A 16,371-nucleotide genomic window follows, 5' to 3' on the forward strand; every position below is an offset into this window, starting at 1 on the left:
ACTTGGCTGCACATCTGCTCAACACATCATATTTGATACTGAACACAGCTGAGGTCCACAGGAAGTGCAACAAACTTCACCTTAACTCAAAAGACTGTGCCAGTGATGTACAACTTGCAAAAGTAAATCAGCTCTACGGAGAAAACACCAGCCCAACCATGTCACCACTGGGGCAATGTGAGAGCCTGCAGGCATCCAGACCATGTTTTGTGCATCAGCAGGGCTCTTTCTGGAGATGGGGGAAGGCCACCAGCACAGACAGTAATCTTTAGGCTGGTCACAGTATATGACTAGTTCACTTCAGGGCATAACCTACTCAGTAAACTGTGGGACGTGTCGCTCTCAGGAGGCAAAGCAAGTTGTCTGTGGTTAAATATGTGAAGAATGAAGCAGTCAGCATCCAAAAGCAGCCTTCACAAGAACTATATAAAAAGGAGAAACAATCTTAAAACATATCCTAGGATCTAAAATTTCCACCTCTCTGCCTCCTCCTCCATCAAATCACAACTTCCTTCTCCCCCAGTCTGCAGAGCTTCAGGAGAGAACAGACCTGGAGGCATTGCACATGCACTTGACATAGTATTTTAAAAGAGAAAAAAAGTGCCCCTTGGGTTTGGGAATCTGGAGCCACACCAGCCCCACCTTCAGGTGGTGGCTTTTCCCTGGCTCACTCAGTGCCCACCAACAGCAAACTCCAACATCTGGGCTCCCAAACAAGCCCCAGCCTGTACCTATCTCTCAGTGTGTTCAGACAAAGAGGGGTCTGAACACACTGAAAAACTGAAGAGGTGATAGGAAATAAAGTTGAAAAAGTGACAAATAATCTGCCTGGCAAAAATCCAACCCAATGAGTTCTAGTCTCAGATGATGTAAAGCCATGAGCCAGCCAGCTGTGATTCCCAGCACAAGGAAAACCCAAGGGGGATTTGTAGTTATTTGGTAACATGCGACCTCACTCCTTCCCACATCTTACAAAAAGTGTCTTTTTTAGCCCTAACAAGGACAAGCTCATGAGTGTGGACAAGAGCAGCCCCATAAACTCCCACCCAGCCAGGAACACACCTATTCCTTCCTGACACCTCACCTGTAGCTCTGAACTTCCCCACAATGCAGTACCCTGGGTAAATGTAATGTCATCTCCTTCAGGAGTCACTCCACCCTAGTCTTTTACTTCCAATTCCAAGTAAATTAGATGCATTTTTGATATTGAAGGCCAACTTTTTTACCTTCCCTCCTGTTAAATCTTGGGAATAAAAAGCAGCTGGAACTACAGAACCCAAAGGTGACTGGGAGGCCAGGCTTGCAGCAATGGAATTATCAAAGGACACTGGAAAAGGCAATTGGTGCTGATGCAAATCCATGTCAAACAGAAGCCATTTTGTGAAACATGGGGTTGAAGTCCCCCAGGATCCAGGTGTAGATACTCCAGTGCCAGGTGGAACAGGTGGGGATTGCAAAAACATCTCCCTAGGAGTTTTTTTGTCCCATGATGAGACTGTCATCTGATATGATGCTCTAGAACAAAAAGGAAGAGACAGCATCCAAATAACCAGCCCCTTGGAGGTGCCTTATTTTAGGAAGCAATTACCCTCTCTGCCACACACCCCTGGCTCCAGCACACCTCCAAAATGCACGTGGGAAATCAGAGTGTCCTGTTAGTGCCAGATCCATGCCACAGTGCTGCACCATGGCTATCAGGGCCAGACAGGTTCCATTTCCTTGGGGTTGATTTTTGCCTCTTAAAAATGCAACACACAAGGTGAGAAACTGTATTAATAAATGCTCTGCACATAGTTTAATAAAGACACATTAATATTTTCACTTAGAAACAGAGGAGAACAGGTTCTTTGATGACTGGACTGAATCACCACCTAATCAGAGCAGTGCTCTGAGCTGTGCACCCATGGTGTGTGCCCAAAGGCTTGTGAGCACTTTCCTACAAAGACCCACTGAGACTCAGGCAGGATCTCTTCTCTCTCCTACTGCAAAGGAGACAGGGATGTCTTCTGAGGAGAGTGAGTACACCAGTGACAGGGCAATTCCTACATCAAGGAGAGACTCCATTTCTCCCTCCTCACCTGCCCTTGCCAATACATGGAGTCCCACCTGACTCAGATGCTGAAAAATATGTTTCAAGAAGCCATCATCACTATTGTGAGTCATGAGAGAAGAGGAGGAAATTACTCCAGGAGAGATGATTCAACTAAAGGGAGAGTTGAGACAGATGAAAACAGACAGGAGAATGGAAGGAGCTATGGGAGCCCCACTGCTTCAAAGGAACTCAGCAAAATGTGGGAGAAACTTAGAAGATTCAATTTCTCTTCCCCCATCAACTTCCCCATTTCCAGATTTTGTTGTTAGTACCACTAATCCAAAATGTCACGAATTCACATGGAAACTGATGTAAAAGTCTGCTCCATCTGAGAGTGCACTCTGAAGGTGTCCTCTTGAAAGAGTGATTTAGGAAAAGGGTTCATTGTTTCCACTATGATGACAGCACCATGTGCTGTTACCTAACCAGCACTGCCAGAATCACCCCTGTGACAGGTGAGCCCTTCACAGCACACCAGAGAGTCCTGCCCAAAAACCCAGCAAAAAAGAAAGACAGTTGGAAGACAAACAAGGTTATTTGTACCATAGGCACAGTTCAACCCTTGATCTAGCACCAAAGATGCATAAATTCTCTATAAGTCTGTGTGACTCAGAGCAAAGGGCAAAGAAAAACAGAATGACTTGATGAGCTGAAATTCAAATGTCACAGTGGAGCCACTCAGCACAGTCATGCTGTGTAACTCAGGGTTATTACCCTGTGCATCCCATGGGAGCCACGTGCTGTCCAGGTGTGTATCAAGTTTGCCACAACCTTCTGTCACCTGTGTCTTCCTCCAGCATCTATAGGTGCTGCACATCTCTGGAACATTTATTACGATAAATGCTCAAGTGTGCACACAAACTATGTGAGCACAAGGATGCAAGTTCATGTTAAGAAGAAAATTGGTCTCCATGATTTTCCCTTCCAATATCCCAAATACAGTGCTGACATTTTACACCTCTTCAGTCCCACTTCAGCTCCTTCCATTCAAACTAAAACAGTGTGAGTCCCAAGCAGGATCATTTTTTACCTCTCCAGAATAAGAAACTGGGTAAACAGCAATCTTCTTCACCCAAGTCCCTACAGATAGCATTTTTGTCAGGCACTGTGGACAGCCTCACACCATCTGGACACTAAGACCAGACTTTGACCACCCTTGACTGAGATCCTATCTTGAGTCTTGAGACTCCCCCAGCCCACATGGATGTCCTGTGATTCCTGCTGCATACATTCTCCAAGCCACTTCTTACTGGCTGTGGAGACAGCTCACCTCTGAACCCTCACTGCCTTAGTCACAACTCAGGTACTGCAACACCCCTTCTCTCCCCACAGCACATTTCCCGTCTCTCAGGTTGAAAGGTGACTGAGTCTCTTTGGCTGCAGTGCCTCTGTGGACACATCAGCTTTGTTACCTGCTCCAAGCCTTCCTCCTGTCCATCACCCTGCAGACTCCTTTCAGTGCAAGCTACAAGCTGCATCCAGCTGGCCATGCTGCCAAATTCCTATTGTATCAATGCTAGTTGATGAAATTGTGTTTCAGAGAGGACACCTCAGTTCCTGGAGGGGAAGTCTCCATGCCCCTCTGCAGTGGAGAAGGCTGTCCCCTCTCCAGGAAAGCAATTACTTGATTACTTGTCCCTGCCCCAGCAGCAGAGCACGGCCCTGCTGCCACCTCGTTACAGCCGCCGCTGGGTTTTACTGAGCAGCACCATGGATCAGGTCACCCTCCCCCACTACAGAGAAAATGAGTTCATTTTAAGGAGTGTTACGAAACAGCACAATAGATTGGAAATGTATGCAGACACCCATGAGGGTAACCCACTCATGCAGTCACTCCCAGGGCTCAAGGGCCAGGCACCAGCACAAACCCTTCAAGCACATCATTTCCTAAACAGGAGAGGCTCCACTTGTCCAAAACACTTCCATGAGCCATGGCAGGGACACTGCAGTCCCTCTGCTTCCAGTACACCCCCAGTTAAATGACTGCATCAAATCTGCTGCCAGGCTTTTGCTGTCACTTGTATTCTTGTGGCAGCACCTTCAGGTGTTTGCATGACAGTGGGAGGAGATAAAAAGCAAGAGGGTGCCTAGAGGACATCCCCACATGACACAGGCTTGCCTCACATGCTCCAGATTAATCTGTCCAACTGCAGGATACAGTTCCCAGAAAAGGCCACACAATCACAGAAATCACTTTGAAGCTGAGATCATACTGCTATGCCAGCATCAACCCTCTTGTTTAAACAGAGCACCTCCATCAAAGGATGAGCACACAGGCCCATCTCCTTACCTTTAAAGCACGGACTTTCTTGGCCAAGAGGCTCTCAATGTCCCCTGCGACCTTCTCCACCAATTTCCTGGGCACATTCTCCTTGACTTCAAACAGGCTTTTATTGTCATCGTAGATCTAAGAGGGCAAGCAAGAGAAAAAGACAGTCAATATTAGTGAGGAGTACAGCAGTCTTCCTACAGAAAAGCTGATCCTCTAACAGAGAATTCTAGCAATGTGGATTAGGTAACAATATAAGCTTTGGAGATGAGGGGAGCAAGAGAAGAAAGGCTTTGCTACCAGAAAAAACGGAAATGCAGTCACAACCTGCTGCCCACACCACTGGCTCTACAGCTGCCTGCTTCCATGCTTGCAGGCAATGAGCATCCCACCCTCTCACTCAAAAGCTGAGCTGACCATCCCTGCCTCTGCTGAGCCCCTCCTGTGCACAGGCAGAGCCACCATGCTTGCTGCTGTGCCCTCCCTCATCCAAAGGCATCCCCAAAGGCCACTGACCACCTCCCCAAAGCCACCTGCTGAGCTTGGCAAGTGCAAGCCCAACTCCCTGCCCACCCCCAGCACCGCCTGCAGGGCTTGCTGGGTGCAGGGCCTGGCAGCACTGGGGCAGCAGGGCAGCCCTGGGTACCAGGAAGGAGAGCAAGGGGATCACATGAAGCAGGATAAACCCCACATCTCTAACCAAGGCATAGCAATTTGGCACCCTCAAGAAAAGAGAATTTCTACAACCAGTCCAAAACTTGGCCGGGCTTGGATGGGTAGAGGCACAAATCTATACCTGGGTTATCCTGAAGGCCAGTGCAATTATCTGTATTTGAATGTTTGCACCCAAATTGGCAGCAGTGGCCCACAGGCACATCATACAACTGCAGGGAACAACCCCAGACCCAAGGGAAGTGCTGCTGGCATCAGCACTGCCTCAAGAAGAAGGAATCAGTCCCACCAGAAGACTTCACAACCACAAACCCCTCAGTCACCTCCTCAGATGATTTTGTGACTTGTTAACTCCACCTTCCTGCAGACCCAGGTGCAACCAACACAAGGTCAAAGGGAAGAGTTCATTGCCATCATCTGAGAGTAGCAAAAAAAAAAAAAAAAAAAAATCCTCACGTCTTATCTTTTGTTAAGTAAGGTACATGAAGAAAACCACAAAGCAAATAGGATTCTGCTTCTCTCTTTATCCTCAGGCTACTCTCAAATACCTTTAGCTCCAGACATGGAAACATATGGGAACAGAGAACCCTCCAAGGAGAGTTGGACCTCCCCAAGGAGGTAGCAGATTCCACACTTAACTGCAAATTCCATGCTAAGCATGTCTGGCACCTGCCCAAGCTTGCATGATCCTTAGGAGCTGAATCATGCTTCCCATGGGACAAAACCCTCTCTTGCTGGAGCTTCCTTACAAGTGAGAGACTGCCTGTAAGAGTGGTTTGTTGCAGACCTGGACATGAGGACCAGGGCTGCAGAAGTGACTTCTCATGACACATCTGCCCTGGGTGTCAGAGCAGCACCCAAACACAAACAGTAAACAACCAGCTTCACATGACTAACATGTACCCAGAACCTCCTCCATTCCACCCAGGACTAAGGAGAGGCTTGGCCAGAGGCACCCCCAGGCTCACACCATCACAGCTCTTGGTGGAAAGCAAGAGTAAAGGTGCAGGCAAGGCAGGTGCCCAGGATCTGGATAGTGGCACATCACACAGCTCAGGGACATGATGAGACCCTGTAAAATGCTGGGAAACTACTTACTGCCCTCTCTTCTTTCTCCAGACCTTGTAATGAGCTGGAGTAGAAAGCAGCTCCCCTTGCTGAAGGCAGCTGACAATGAATTCAAGAGCCAGAGCAGAGACATCCCCCAGCTCCAGCCTCCCTTTTCCTTTGGTAGGTAAACAAAGCAGTTTCTGAGGCTGAAGGCACAGGAGTACAGTGAGAGACTAAGCACAAGGCTGCTCTTTCAGCTGTGCACAGTCCCTCCAGACCTACTGGGTTAATCTCCAGGCTTCCACTTTGCTTTTTGCAGCTCTCACTGGGGCCCCTGCTCTGCCCATGCTCCTCCTTTCTTCCATGGCATTAGGAAATTCCTAACAGCAGTCTCTTCCAGCAGCCTTGTGCCCACATATACTCTTACTCCATTCTAGATGTACTTCAGCAACTGCTTTTTTCCCCTCAAAAAGCCCCAAGGGATTCAGGTCATCTGCCCTGGGTGTCAGAAGAGTAACCCATCCCACCTCTGTCAGTAGGGCAGCACACAAAAGGCTCAGATCTGACAGTCTGAGGTTTCTGAGAAAACAGAATTGCTGTGAATTTTTGGTTCCTGACTTGCAAGAGCACGGGGCCCCTTCCACTATCCCAGGTTGCTCCAAAGCTCTGTCCAGCCTGGCCTTGAACATTTCCAGGGATGGGGCAGCCACAGCTTCTCTGGACAACCTGTGCCTCACCATCCTCACAGTAATTAATTTCTTCCTAATATCTAATCTCAACCACCCCTCTTTCAGTGTGAAGCCATTCCCTCTTGTCATGTCACACCATTGCCCAAAGTCCCTCTGCAGCCTTCTCAGAGCCCCTTTAGGCAGTGGAAGGGGCTCTAAGGTTTGTCCAGAGCTTTCTCTTCTCCAGGCTGAACATGCCCAGCTCTCTCAGCCTGTCTTCATAGCAGAGGTGCTCCAGCCCTCTGGTGATCTGCATTGCCCTCATCTGCACCTCCTCCACCTGCTTTTGTTAAGGGTCCCAGAGCTGGATGCAGGATTCCAGGTGAGGTCTCACCAGAGCAGAGCAGAGGGTGAGAATCACTCACTTCCCTCGACCTGCTTTTGATGTGGCTCAGGATACAATTTCTAGAGGTTTTTCACACCAGAGCTCCATCACACCAAAAAATGCTTGTATTGCCAACAACACAACATCCTGCACTAGATAAGAACATCCCACATTGGCACAGGAAGGGTTAAGCAAGGAAAGCTCGACACAAAGCAATATTCTCTCACACTCTTCTTTTCTCCCCTTGGTAAGTAACAGCACAACAAAGTCATGTGCTTGGAAGATGCAGGATACCTCCAGCTGAGCAGCAGCAATTAGGAAAGCAAAGAGGAGCAATCTTCAAGGAGAAAGCTTTGGGTACAGAGGGAGTCCTGACTTTAGTATTTTCCTATTATGAAACTAAATTGTCTCCTATTGGTTACAGACAGAAATGGTACCTGCCCACCAGGGAGGAAAGAACAGAAAAAGAAACCAGGAGCTGTTCCCCCAGCCCTCTCTGCAGCTGCAGAGCTCTGCAGTCTTCGTGGCTGAACAGTTCACCAGCCTTAATTAGAACAATCCAAGACAAATTAACAGTGACCATACGTGCATGAGAACGTCCCAGACAGGCAGGGCAATGAATGGTGGGGGCTCCAGGCAATTCAGAGAACTTCACAGTCTCCACTGTAGCATTTTGCTTTGGGCTGCTCAGAACGTGGCCAGGTTTTACTTATCTAAGGTGACATTTCCCATAGTGGGTTTTTCCTTGAGCTGAATCAAAGGGAGGATTTTCTGGCCAAAGACATCCGAACATTCCTCAGTGATGGCAAAAACCTTTAGTTTTGTCAAGATTAGAAAGCAATTCTCATTGAAATTCTCCTGTGATCCAGTGCTCTGGGTCCTGTTTTTGAAATTAGTAACACTGGTGACCTCAGAGTCAAGGAGCTGCTGTTTGTGAGTCCGTGCTGGTACCTTCACACCCGGCTGTGTCACACCCTCGGGGAGAAGGGCTGCACCTTGTGTGCTCTTGGCAGACTGGGTTTTACTTGGCAATGCCTTGAGCAAAGGCCCTATCCCCTCACAGCCTCCCTGCCAGGCAGGGCAGGTGGGTGGCAGTGCAGGGACACGAGCAAAGCCAATGCTGCACTGCTCCAGCCATGGTGAAACAAGAAGTAACACCCCTGTATTAGTCCTGCTCAGTGTGGCTGGCAAAACTGAGATTAGTGGGCAGGAGAAGGGCTGTAGAGAGCCCCTGAATTACCTTCAAAGGGAGTAGCCCTCAGGCAGCACAGAGGAAGCTGCTGTACTCAGAGAATGGGGATTGAGACCACATTATGAACTGCAATCTCAATAAAAAGTCTGGGAAGGGCTGAAGCTGGGTGCAGCAGCAGAAGATCCAATCGTGGCAGTGGAAAGGAGTCCAGCAGTGGATGCTGAAAGTGAACTAATAAGTGGCAAGAGCAGGGGGAAGTAGGAGGGAATATTAACAGTAGCCAAACAATAGAAAGTACTGAGCTGAAACAAACCAAACCAAACCAAACCAAACCAAACCAAACAAAACCAAAAAAAAAAAAAAAAAAAACCAAAAAACACAACAACAAAAAAAAACCCAAAACCAAACCAAAACAAAACAAAAAAAAAAGCAAAGCAAAGGAAAAAAACCAAAGCAGTGGCAGGTGGGGGAAAGAAAAATCCAACTGTTCAAGACAACCTGCAACATGAAAAATTTAATCCTAACTACTCCTAAGCATAGTGCAATTACAAACAGCCACAAAAATGATTTAAACCAGCCCAGAAGTGCTAAGTGGCCTCACTTAAGAGCAAAGCTGGTACCAGAACCAGCTGTCAGCACATGTTCCCAGCAGCACCTGTACAGCCAAGGAGGCAGATCTGATACTGCCTTGAAACACCCATTCTCTAAATTCACTTGTTTGCCTTGCTTCTAATGCACAATAAATGATGCTCATCTCTGCCTTTAATTCCCTCTGTGCCTATATATTCAGGGAACTGACAGAGTTCAGAGAAAGCATTTTCCTCTCCCCAGTTCCCTGTGAGCAGTCCCAGCCCCATGAAACTTGGCAGCCTGAGAAAGGAACGAGTGCAGAAATACTCCCATAAGTGCAGAAATCACCATTTGATGAGCTGCCATGAGGGGCCCAACACCTTCCCATGGGTCAAGGTATCCAGTGATAAAACATGAAGGAAAAGAACAAATCTCAGGAGAGAGCCCTGGAAAACACCACTAGAAAGTAAAAATTGTCTCCTCAGCCTCCCTTGTCCACTGTCTCCAGCCTCCTCATGCAGAACATGAGGGAGCACACTGATGGGAGGGCAGGGATGTGGGGTACACCTGCAGCCCAGAGCACACCCCTCTCTTCTCATTCCCTCTATCCCCAGCTCCATGTCAGATCTGCCAAGAAGCAGCCCTTCCCCAAAATCAGAGGGGCAGCACTGCACTGTGCTTGCACAGCATCACCTCCATGCCAAGACTCCCCCATCACCTTCCTCAAGAGCAACAGCAACCAAGAAGCTGAACCCCAGCAGAACACCTGGTAACCCCAGCAGCTCTCAGCCCCACTGGGACAGGACAGAGCTGTACCCACAGCTCAAACCCCACCCAGGGCTTGCTCAGGGCCCATCAGGGAGAGGCTGTGGTGCTCCAGCTCCTGCTGGAAAGGCATCTGATCTGGGTAATAGTCATTTTCCAGAAATTAATTTTTTTTCTCCACCCCGTCTGAATCCAATACAGCAGGTTTGGACAGCTGCAGTCCAAACAGCAGCCTTTAATCACAGTGCAAAGCTGGCATGTTTGCAAAAGAGCAAAGTACTACGTGCAGCAACAGAGAGGCTGCCTTCCTGCTGCCAGAGCATCCCACCTCAAAGCTGGGGTGCTCCAGGTGAGGGAGGCCAAAGACCAAACCACATCTCTGCAGGCACAATAGCCACTCCTATCTAAGACAGCCCTTATGCCCCAGAAGTGGGGCTATGCCATGTCACACCCCACAAAGGCCAGCAAGCAGGAAAACAAAAGGATTTTCCCAGCCAGCATTATTATGGGAGGCAGGGAAGGTCTCTGTTCAGGGTTGCACTTCAAGCTCCTGCAGCCAGACCCATGCCTGGGATCAGTGTTGTACAGTGACCCAGATATGGTCTGCAAAGGGAATTCATCAATACAGCCAATAGTGCAGCAGGATACCTGCCCTGAGAGGCACTGCTTGCTCACAGGCTGGTCTGGGGCTTCAGGATCCGTTGGCCTCCCTCAGACAAGCATCACTCTGGCCCATTTTGAGTCTCATCTCACCTACTGCAGGGTCCTACCATTTCCCCACAGCTCGGAGTACGAGTGAGGAGGAAAGAGAAGAACCCTTGGACAGACTTCCTTTTGCCTTGAGTACACAGAGCAGACCCCTCTGATGAAGTGGGAGCCTTGAGGAGAATTGCCCAGTGGTATAAATGACCAACAAGAGCACCATGAGATGGTCGAGGCCAAGCACAGAACACTGTGGCTGGGTGACAGGGAAGAAAAGGAGTGCCAGGCCCCAGAGACCCTGCTGGAAGGTGGAGACTGCTCAGGGCCATGGGCAGAGAGCAGAGACAGCACGATTTCCATCTCACCCCTCATCACTGCTGCACCTACTGCTGTTAAATTTCATTGTCTGGTGCTTATAGCCCTTGCAATGATGGTAATCATCGTGGTGTCTGTATTACATTAGGAGGATGTCAGGGACAATCGAGCAGGCAGTGATAAGAGCCACAGTGGCCTGGCTGACAGCCCGCCAGTGCTGCCTGTGCTGCACCTCCTGGTGCAGAGCGGGTCACACGCCACTGCAGGAGCCAGGGGATGGGCACTGGCACAGCAATGGCCTTCTGGAGAGCAGAGATCAGCCAAGAAGGTGCTAGATCCTGGTTTTCCCTGTTGAAGAGTCCTGAGGGGAACAGGCAAAGGGAAGCAGCTGCAGGTGAGCGCTGGTGCCACAGCTCAGAGAAGGCTTTGCAATCTACCCCACACCAACTCCCAGAGCTGGCACCATGGATGCCACCAGCCCTGAGGGCAGAGTTCTGTGAACAGAGCCCTGAGCCCAGGTGCCCCAATGGGAGCAGCATGGGCAGTGGCTCCCTCAGAGCCCCAGCTGGCCTTTGTCACCAGCCCTGCCTCGTCCTCGGCGCAGCCGCTGCTCCGGCGCCTGCGGACGTGCTGCAGCGCGCGCAGGAGGAACAGCTTGACATTTACTAACCCCAGCTCCCTCTCTCCTCTGTGCCATTTCCCTGCTGTGCTCCATCCTTCCACCGACCTCATAAAAAGCAAGCACCCTCTGAGCAGCTCTTCACAGCTCTCCTGCAGAAGCAGGACAGGGAAATGTGAAGTTTAGTTGCTCCTTGGGGATGGTCAGCTCTAATTGAAGCAAACAAACCATAGAACTGAGGTCTCTCTAGTTCACTAAAGAGCCTGCTAAAAGGCAGCAGTACCACAGAGAACATGGGGGAAGAGGGAAAAGCAGCCCACACCACCAGGGATGGAGAGGTGGAGTTGCTCCAGTGCTCCCCATCCTGCCCCAGGACCGTACCTCCCATCCTCTGTGGCACTGGCTGGACTTCTGCTTCCCTAGCACAGGATCACCAGTGTCTGCAGCTGAGACTTCATCCCTGCCAGCCCCAAAGCAGACCTGGGTCTGTTATACATAATTTAGCAACTAGGCAGGGATAAAGGGCTATGCACGGTTAGCCTGGATTATAGAAAACCTCTCCCGGCCTAGAAAGCAGCTTTTAGTCTTCATCATCCCAAACCCTTGTATGGGGAGCTCTCAGAGCAACAGACCTGCCTGGGTGTTTGCAGAGTGTCAGAATCTTCTGCAAGGAAATTCAGTATCACACAACTTCCAACTCGGTCTTCTCCTTTCAGATAAAGCACTGCAAAAATAAATTGCTGCACAGTTGGAGACAGAAGGTCTCAACCAGGATGGGAACTCTGCCCAGGCCCTACTCTGCACACTTACAGCCACTTGGATGGCATGGGCCTTGCTGCCAGGTCATACCCAAGCCCCCCAGAGCCTGCTGTGCTAATGCACAAGAGAGAGAGAACAGCTACAGCTTCTCAGAAAAATGCCCAAATGCAGTCAGACATCACATGATCTCTAAAAATACAAGCTCGTACAGTAAAACAGAAACAAAAAAAAAAAACAACCCAAACTGATCCTGGACTCTGGCTCTTCTCTTTGTTATGTGGGACATAAGAAAGAGCTTTAGCAAGGAAAACAGTATTTTTAAAAGGTGCCTCAACTACTTTCCTTAACAATTTGTTGAAAAGTTAACCAGTTTATGTTATGTCCACACAAAACACACCTGCTTCAGATCAATGGCATAAAAATTGCATCCCAAATACCCTGGGTGCATCCTAGGAGGGGTGCTATCACAGATAAAGATGTGCTATTTTGCTAGATTTCAGAGTGGGTATCGTGAAGAAATTCATTACTCAGAATGTGGTGAGGCCCTGGCACAGGCTGCCCCATCCCTGGAGTGCTCAAGGCCAGGCTGGATGGGGTCCTGAGCAACCTGATCTAGTGGAAGGGGTTGGTATGAGATAGTATTTGAAGTCCCTTCCAACCCAAACCATTCTGTGACTTCTGTCAGAATCAGTGCCTCCACATAATGAATTATGCTGGGTTTTCCCCAGCATCCCTAAGAGAATGAAGAGGATGAAAATCATTAGGGAAAGATAAAGCAAGGAACATCTCTGCTCCTCAGATCCCTCCTGGACCCCTTGTGGTTGCAGTTTTGCCTTTGCACAGATGCTGGACAGTTTAAAACTCTGTTTGCTTTTATTCTGCTGCTTTTCTCCCGAGGCTAAAGGCTTAGGACACTGAAATTACAAAAGCTCATGGAGACCCAAAATGGGAACTCACCAGACTCCATTTCCCTAGCAGTGAGGAGGATGAGAAAGGGGCCACCACTGTCCTGAGAGAAATGAAAAGCACTTCACCAGGCAGGGCTGCTGCAGGTGGGCAAAGGCTGCTCCCCATCCCCTGCGAGTGCACCCAAAGCACACACAGCTCCTTACTCTGCATTGAGTGGTGCAAGACTCCCAGATCCTCAAAGACTGGACTTTAAATAAATAACCACACCTCTTTCCCAAAACAGCTTTATCATCTTTGCCAGAAATGCTGTTGCTTTTTGTACGAAGGGCTCTGGAAAAAGGCTGTGCAGCCTCTAACACTAAGGCTCCCAGACATATTTTGCAGGCTTCCTTTTATTGACACAAGAAAAAGAGTAACAATTACCCCACACTGCCTTTTATTTTTATTGATGGCTACCACTGGCCAAATTCAGCTCTCAGCTGTAGTGATGCAAATTTGGGATGATTCCACTGGCATGGAATTAAACTAAATCTCTTATTAGAGCTAAAGCAATTGAAATCTAGGCCAGCATAAGTCAGCACTGTCAACAGTTACCCCCACAGGTTTCTGCAGAGTAATGATCTGTTTTAAAGAAATTGAACTTTTAGAAACAGCAACTTTGCAATTCTCTTGATTTACCTTCTGATATAGGTGTTGGGGCTTTCTCTGCACTTCAGACATTCACATTTACAAGGTTTTCTCCCTAATCTCAAGCACTGGAAGCATTTCTGTAAAGGCACAGGCTCACTGGAAGCAAGGCTGGAGGACACTCACCTGTCCAACCCATCCCCTCTGTCTCACTCAGGACCCACTAACAGCTGTTTACAAACTCTACTCCAATCCACTGGTGGTGGAGAGCCCAGGCTTCCCTGGCTGTTGTCCTTTAGTGTTTTTGTAGAATCAAGCATGACTTGGGTTGGAAGGGTTAAAGAGCACCTTGTTCCAACCCCTGCCCTAAGCAGAACCACGTTCCACTATCCCTGGTTGCTCCAAGCCCTGGCCAGTCTGGCCCTGAGCACTTCTGGGGATGGGGCAGCCACAGGTTCTCAGGGCAACCTGTGCCAGGGCCTCACCACCCCACAATAAAGAATTTCTTTCTATGATCTAATGTAACTCTGCCCTCTGGCAGTGTGAAACCATTCTCCATTGTCCTCTCAGTCCATGCCCTTGTCAAAAGTCCCACTCCAGCTCTCTTGGAGCCCCTTTAGTCACTGAAGGGGCAGCCTGCTAGAAAGTCATTACTGGTGTTTAATATAAACTCCTCTCTGTTCTGGAATAGGCTCATAAAGCTTTGCCTTATCACCAGAGGATACGGAGAACAGATTTCCAGACAGCTTTCTTCCACACATTTCCAGACTCATCCTTTTTTCTGCTAGTGCCTTCTGCTCCCTGAGCCAGTGGGGTTCAGGAGCTGTAACAAGAATACACCATGTACCTGGAGATTTTAATAAAGAGGTGACCCTCTGCAAAGTCATTTCAACTGAGATTTTCAGCTTGGTCCCACCTCAAAAGCATCACCAGCAAGACTTCAGCAGTGGCATTAAACCCCACAGCTGGCAAACTCAGCCCAGGTTTGTTTTCAGCACAGTCTTGGAGGGGCAGGACTGATCTGTACCCACAGAGATTCCAGGGGATGTGTCTTCTGAAGGCAGCCTCGAGGGGTCTGACATCCAAATGGAAAGACTCCACTAAAAAATTCAGAATCTTCTGCAGCAGCAGAGAATAGGGCTGGAACAGATCTCATCAGCTCAGGTAGTCTCAGCCTGTTCCCATACCCCCAGAAAAAGGTGGCACCATGGATGTGTCATTTCTAATATAATTACCACAGTTCTCTCATTCCTAACCTGTTCCTCTGACCTGTTCTTAAAGAAATCCAGTGATGGAGATTTCTGTGTTTCACAAGACAAAATGCTCTGGTACTTCAAAATCCTATTTGAAAACTTTATATGATGCTTAAGTTGAAAACCTCTTGCTGCAATTAAAAACCATGTTCTTGGTGGAAAGACCTCAAATTAACAAAGAACAGGCACTTCTGCCTTGTGCTGCTGTGCCCTGTTATTATTCCAAAGATTTGTCCTACTTTAGTTTTTACTCTTGTACGCCAAAAAATTCATATTCATTTATTCTTTCCCTACAAGTTAATGCTTTTCATACCTGTGTGTCTTTGGTTCAAATTACAATTAATGTGACAATTAGACAATGCCCTTGGTAGAGCATTCACCAGGATGCTATTCCTAACAGTCCTCAAAATATCCAGGCATCAATCAAAGCTGGGCACCTTCGATCAGGTGTCCAGCCAGACCCACCAGCTTCTGAAGATCTTGTGCCTAGGGTCCATGACTTCTGCTCTCCATAGGGCCAAGAGGAGGCAGCAAGATGCTCTGCAATCCTGGCATCACTCCTGCTGCCCCTGTACAATGCTAAGATCACAGGAGAGCTGTCCCACAGGTGAGGAAAAACCTCAGTCCCCAGGGCCTCATTACCCCCCAGGAATAACAGGGTGAGAGAAGCACCTGCAGTGTGAAAGCCAGAGCTGGCCAGGGGAGCCAAACTCCCAGGGCAGTCAGAAATACTCAGGTCCCCTCAACCACCATCAGACACATCTGTGCACACACTTGCCTTGTCCTCTCCTTCTTCAGTTCTCCCCCAGTGTTTCAGGGCTCTTGTCCCTGCTGTCCCAGCCCTTTTCTCCTGCACACAAGCACACACTCAGACCCAGGGCTGAGCTCCAGACCCACCTGTGTGCCCAGCTCTGCTCTGTCACAAAGCAATGTTTAGGCTCCACACCTGCTCTCCCTACGACAGCCACTGTCTTAATTAAGCTTTAGGCACAGGCAGGGAGTAATTGGGGTAATTTTCTGGCACTTAGGGCTGAGAGAGGGGATTTGGTCTCTATTGCCCCCCTTGCCACACACAGAGTACCGACCTGCCTGCATGATCATTGCCAAATCACCTTCCCGTGTTCTGCACTGACCTCCCACTTTGAAAGAATTTATTGTTAATTTTTGCAAAGTGTTGTGGAAGCCTTAGAGGAAAGGTAGCACAGGAATGGAGACTATAAATATTCCACCAAGAGCTCTAGGGACTAACCAGCACATTAAAGCTTCTACAAGCAGAAACAAAACTCTTGCACAGCTCAAGCCAGACCCCCAAACACCGGCAGAATTTTTTCAGTACTTTCCATCAGCATCAGGAAAAACGTGTTTGGCCTGTCATTACACATCCAGAGCAATGGCCCTGCCTAACCTTAGAAAACACAAGGGCAGCACAGGACCAGGGATGGATTCAGATCTACCTGGTGTAAGAAAAGGTTTCATCGTGTACGGTAAAGAATTCATCTCCTGCTGCTCCAGCATAAAGTTAAT

The 16,371-nt window shown here is 48.6% G+C and overlaps 1 protein-coding gene across 3 annotated transcripts in view; it reads right to left on the reverse strand.

The window, feature by feature from the left end:
* The window catches only part of CACNA2D2 (calcium voltage-gated channel auxiliary subunit alpha2delta 2), a 211,223-nt gene that overhangs the window by 123,016 nt on the left and 71,836 nt on the right, over positions 1–16,371 (reverse strand). For all 3 annotated transcript variants that reach the window (XR_007778670.1, XR_007778671.1, XM_050979402.1), the window contains exon 3: positions 4,383–4,499. Coding sequence is in view for 1 of the 3 variants with exons in the window: in XM_050979402.1 (XP_050835359.1) it covers positions 4,383–4,499 (117 nt within the window). In the remaining 2 variants the exon portion in view is untranslated. The remainder of the gene's footprint in view (positions 1–4,382; positions 4,500–16,371) is intronic.

Source organism: Serinus canaria, chromosome 12, assembly GCF_022539315.1.
Source record: "Serinus canaria isolate serCan28SL12 chromosome 12, serCan2020, whole genome shotgun sequence".
Taxonomy (NCBI): domain Eukaryota; kingdom Metazoa; phylum Chordata; class Aves; order Passeriformes; family Fringillidae; genus Serinus; species Serinus canaria.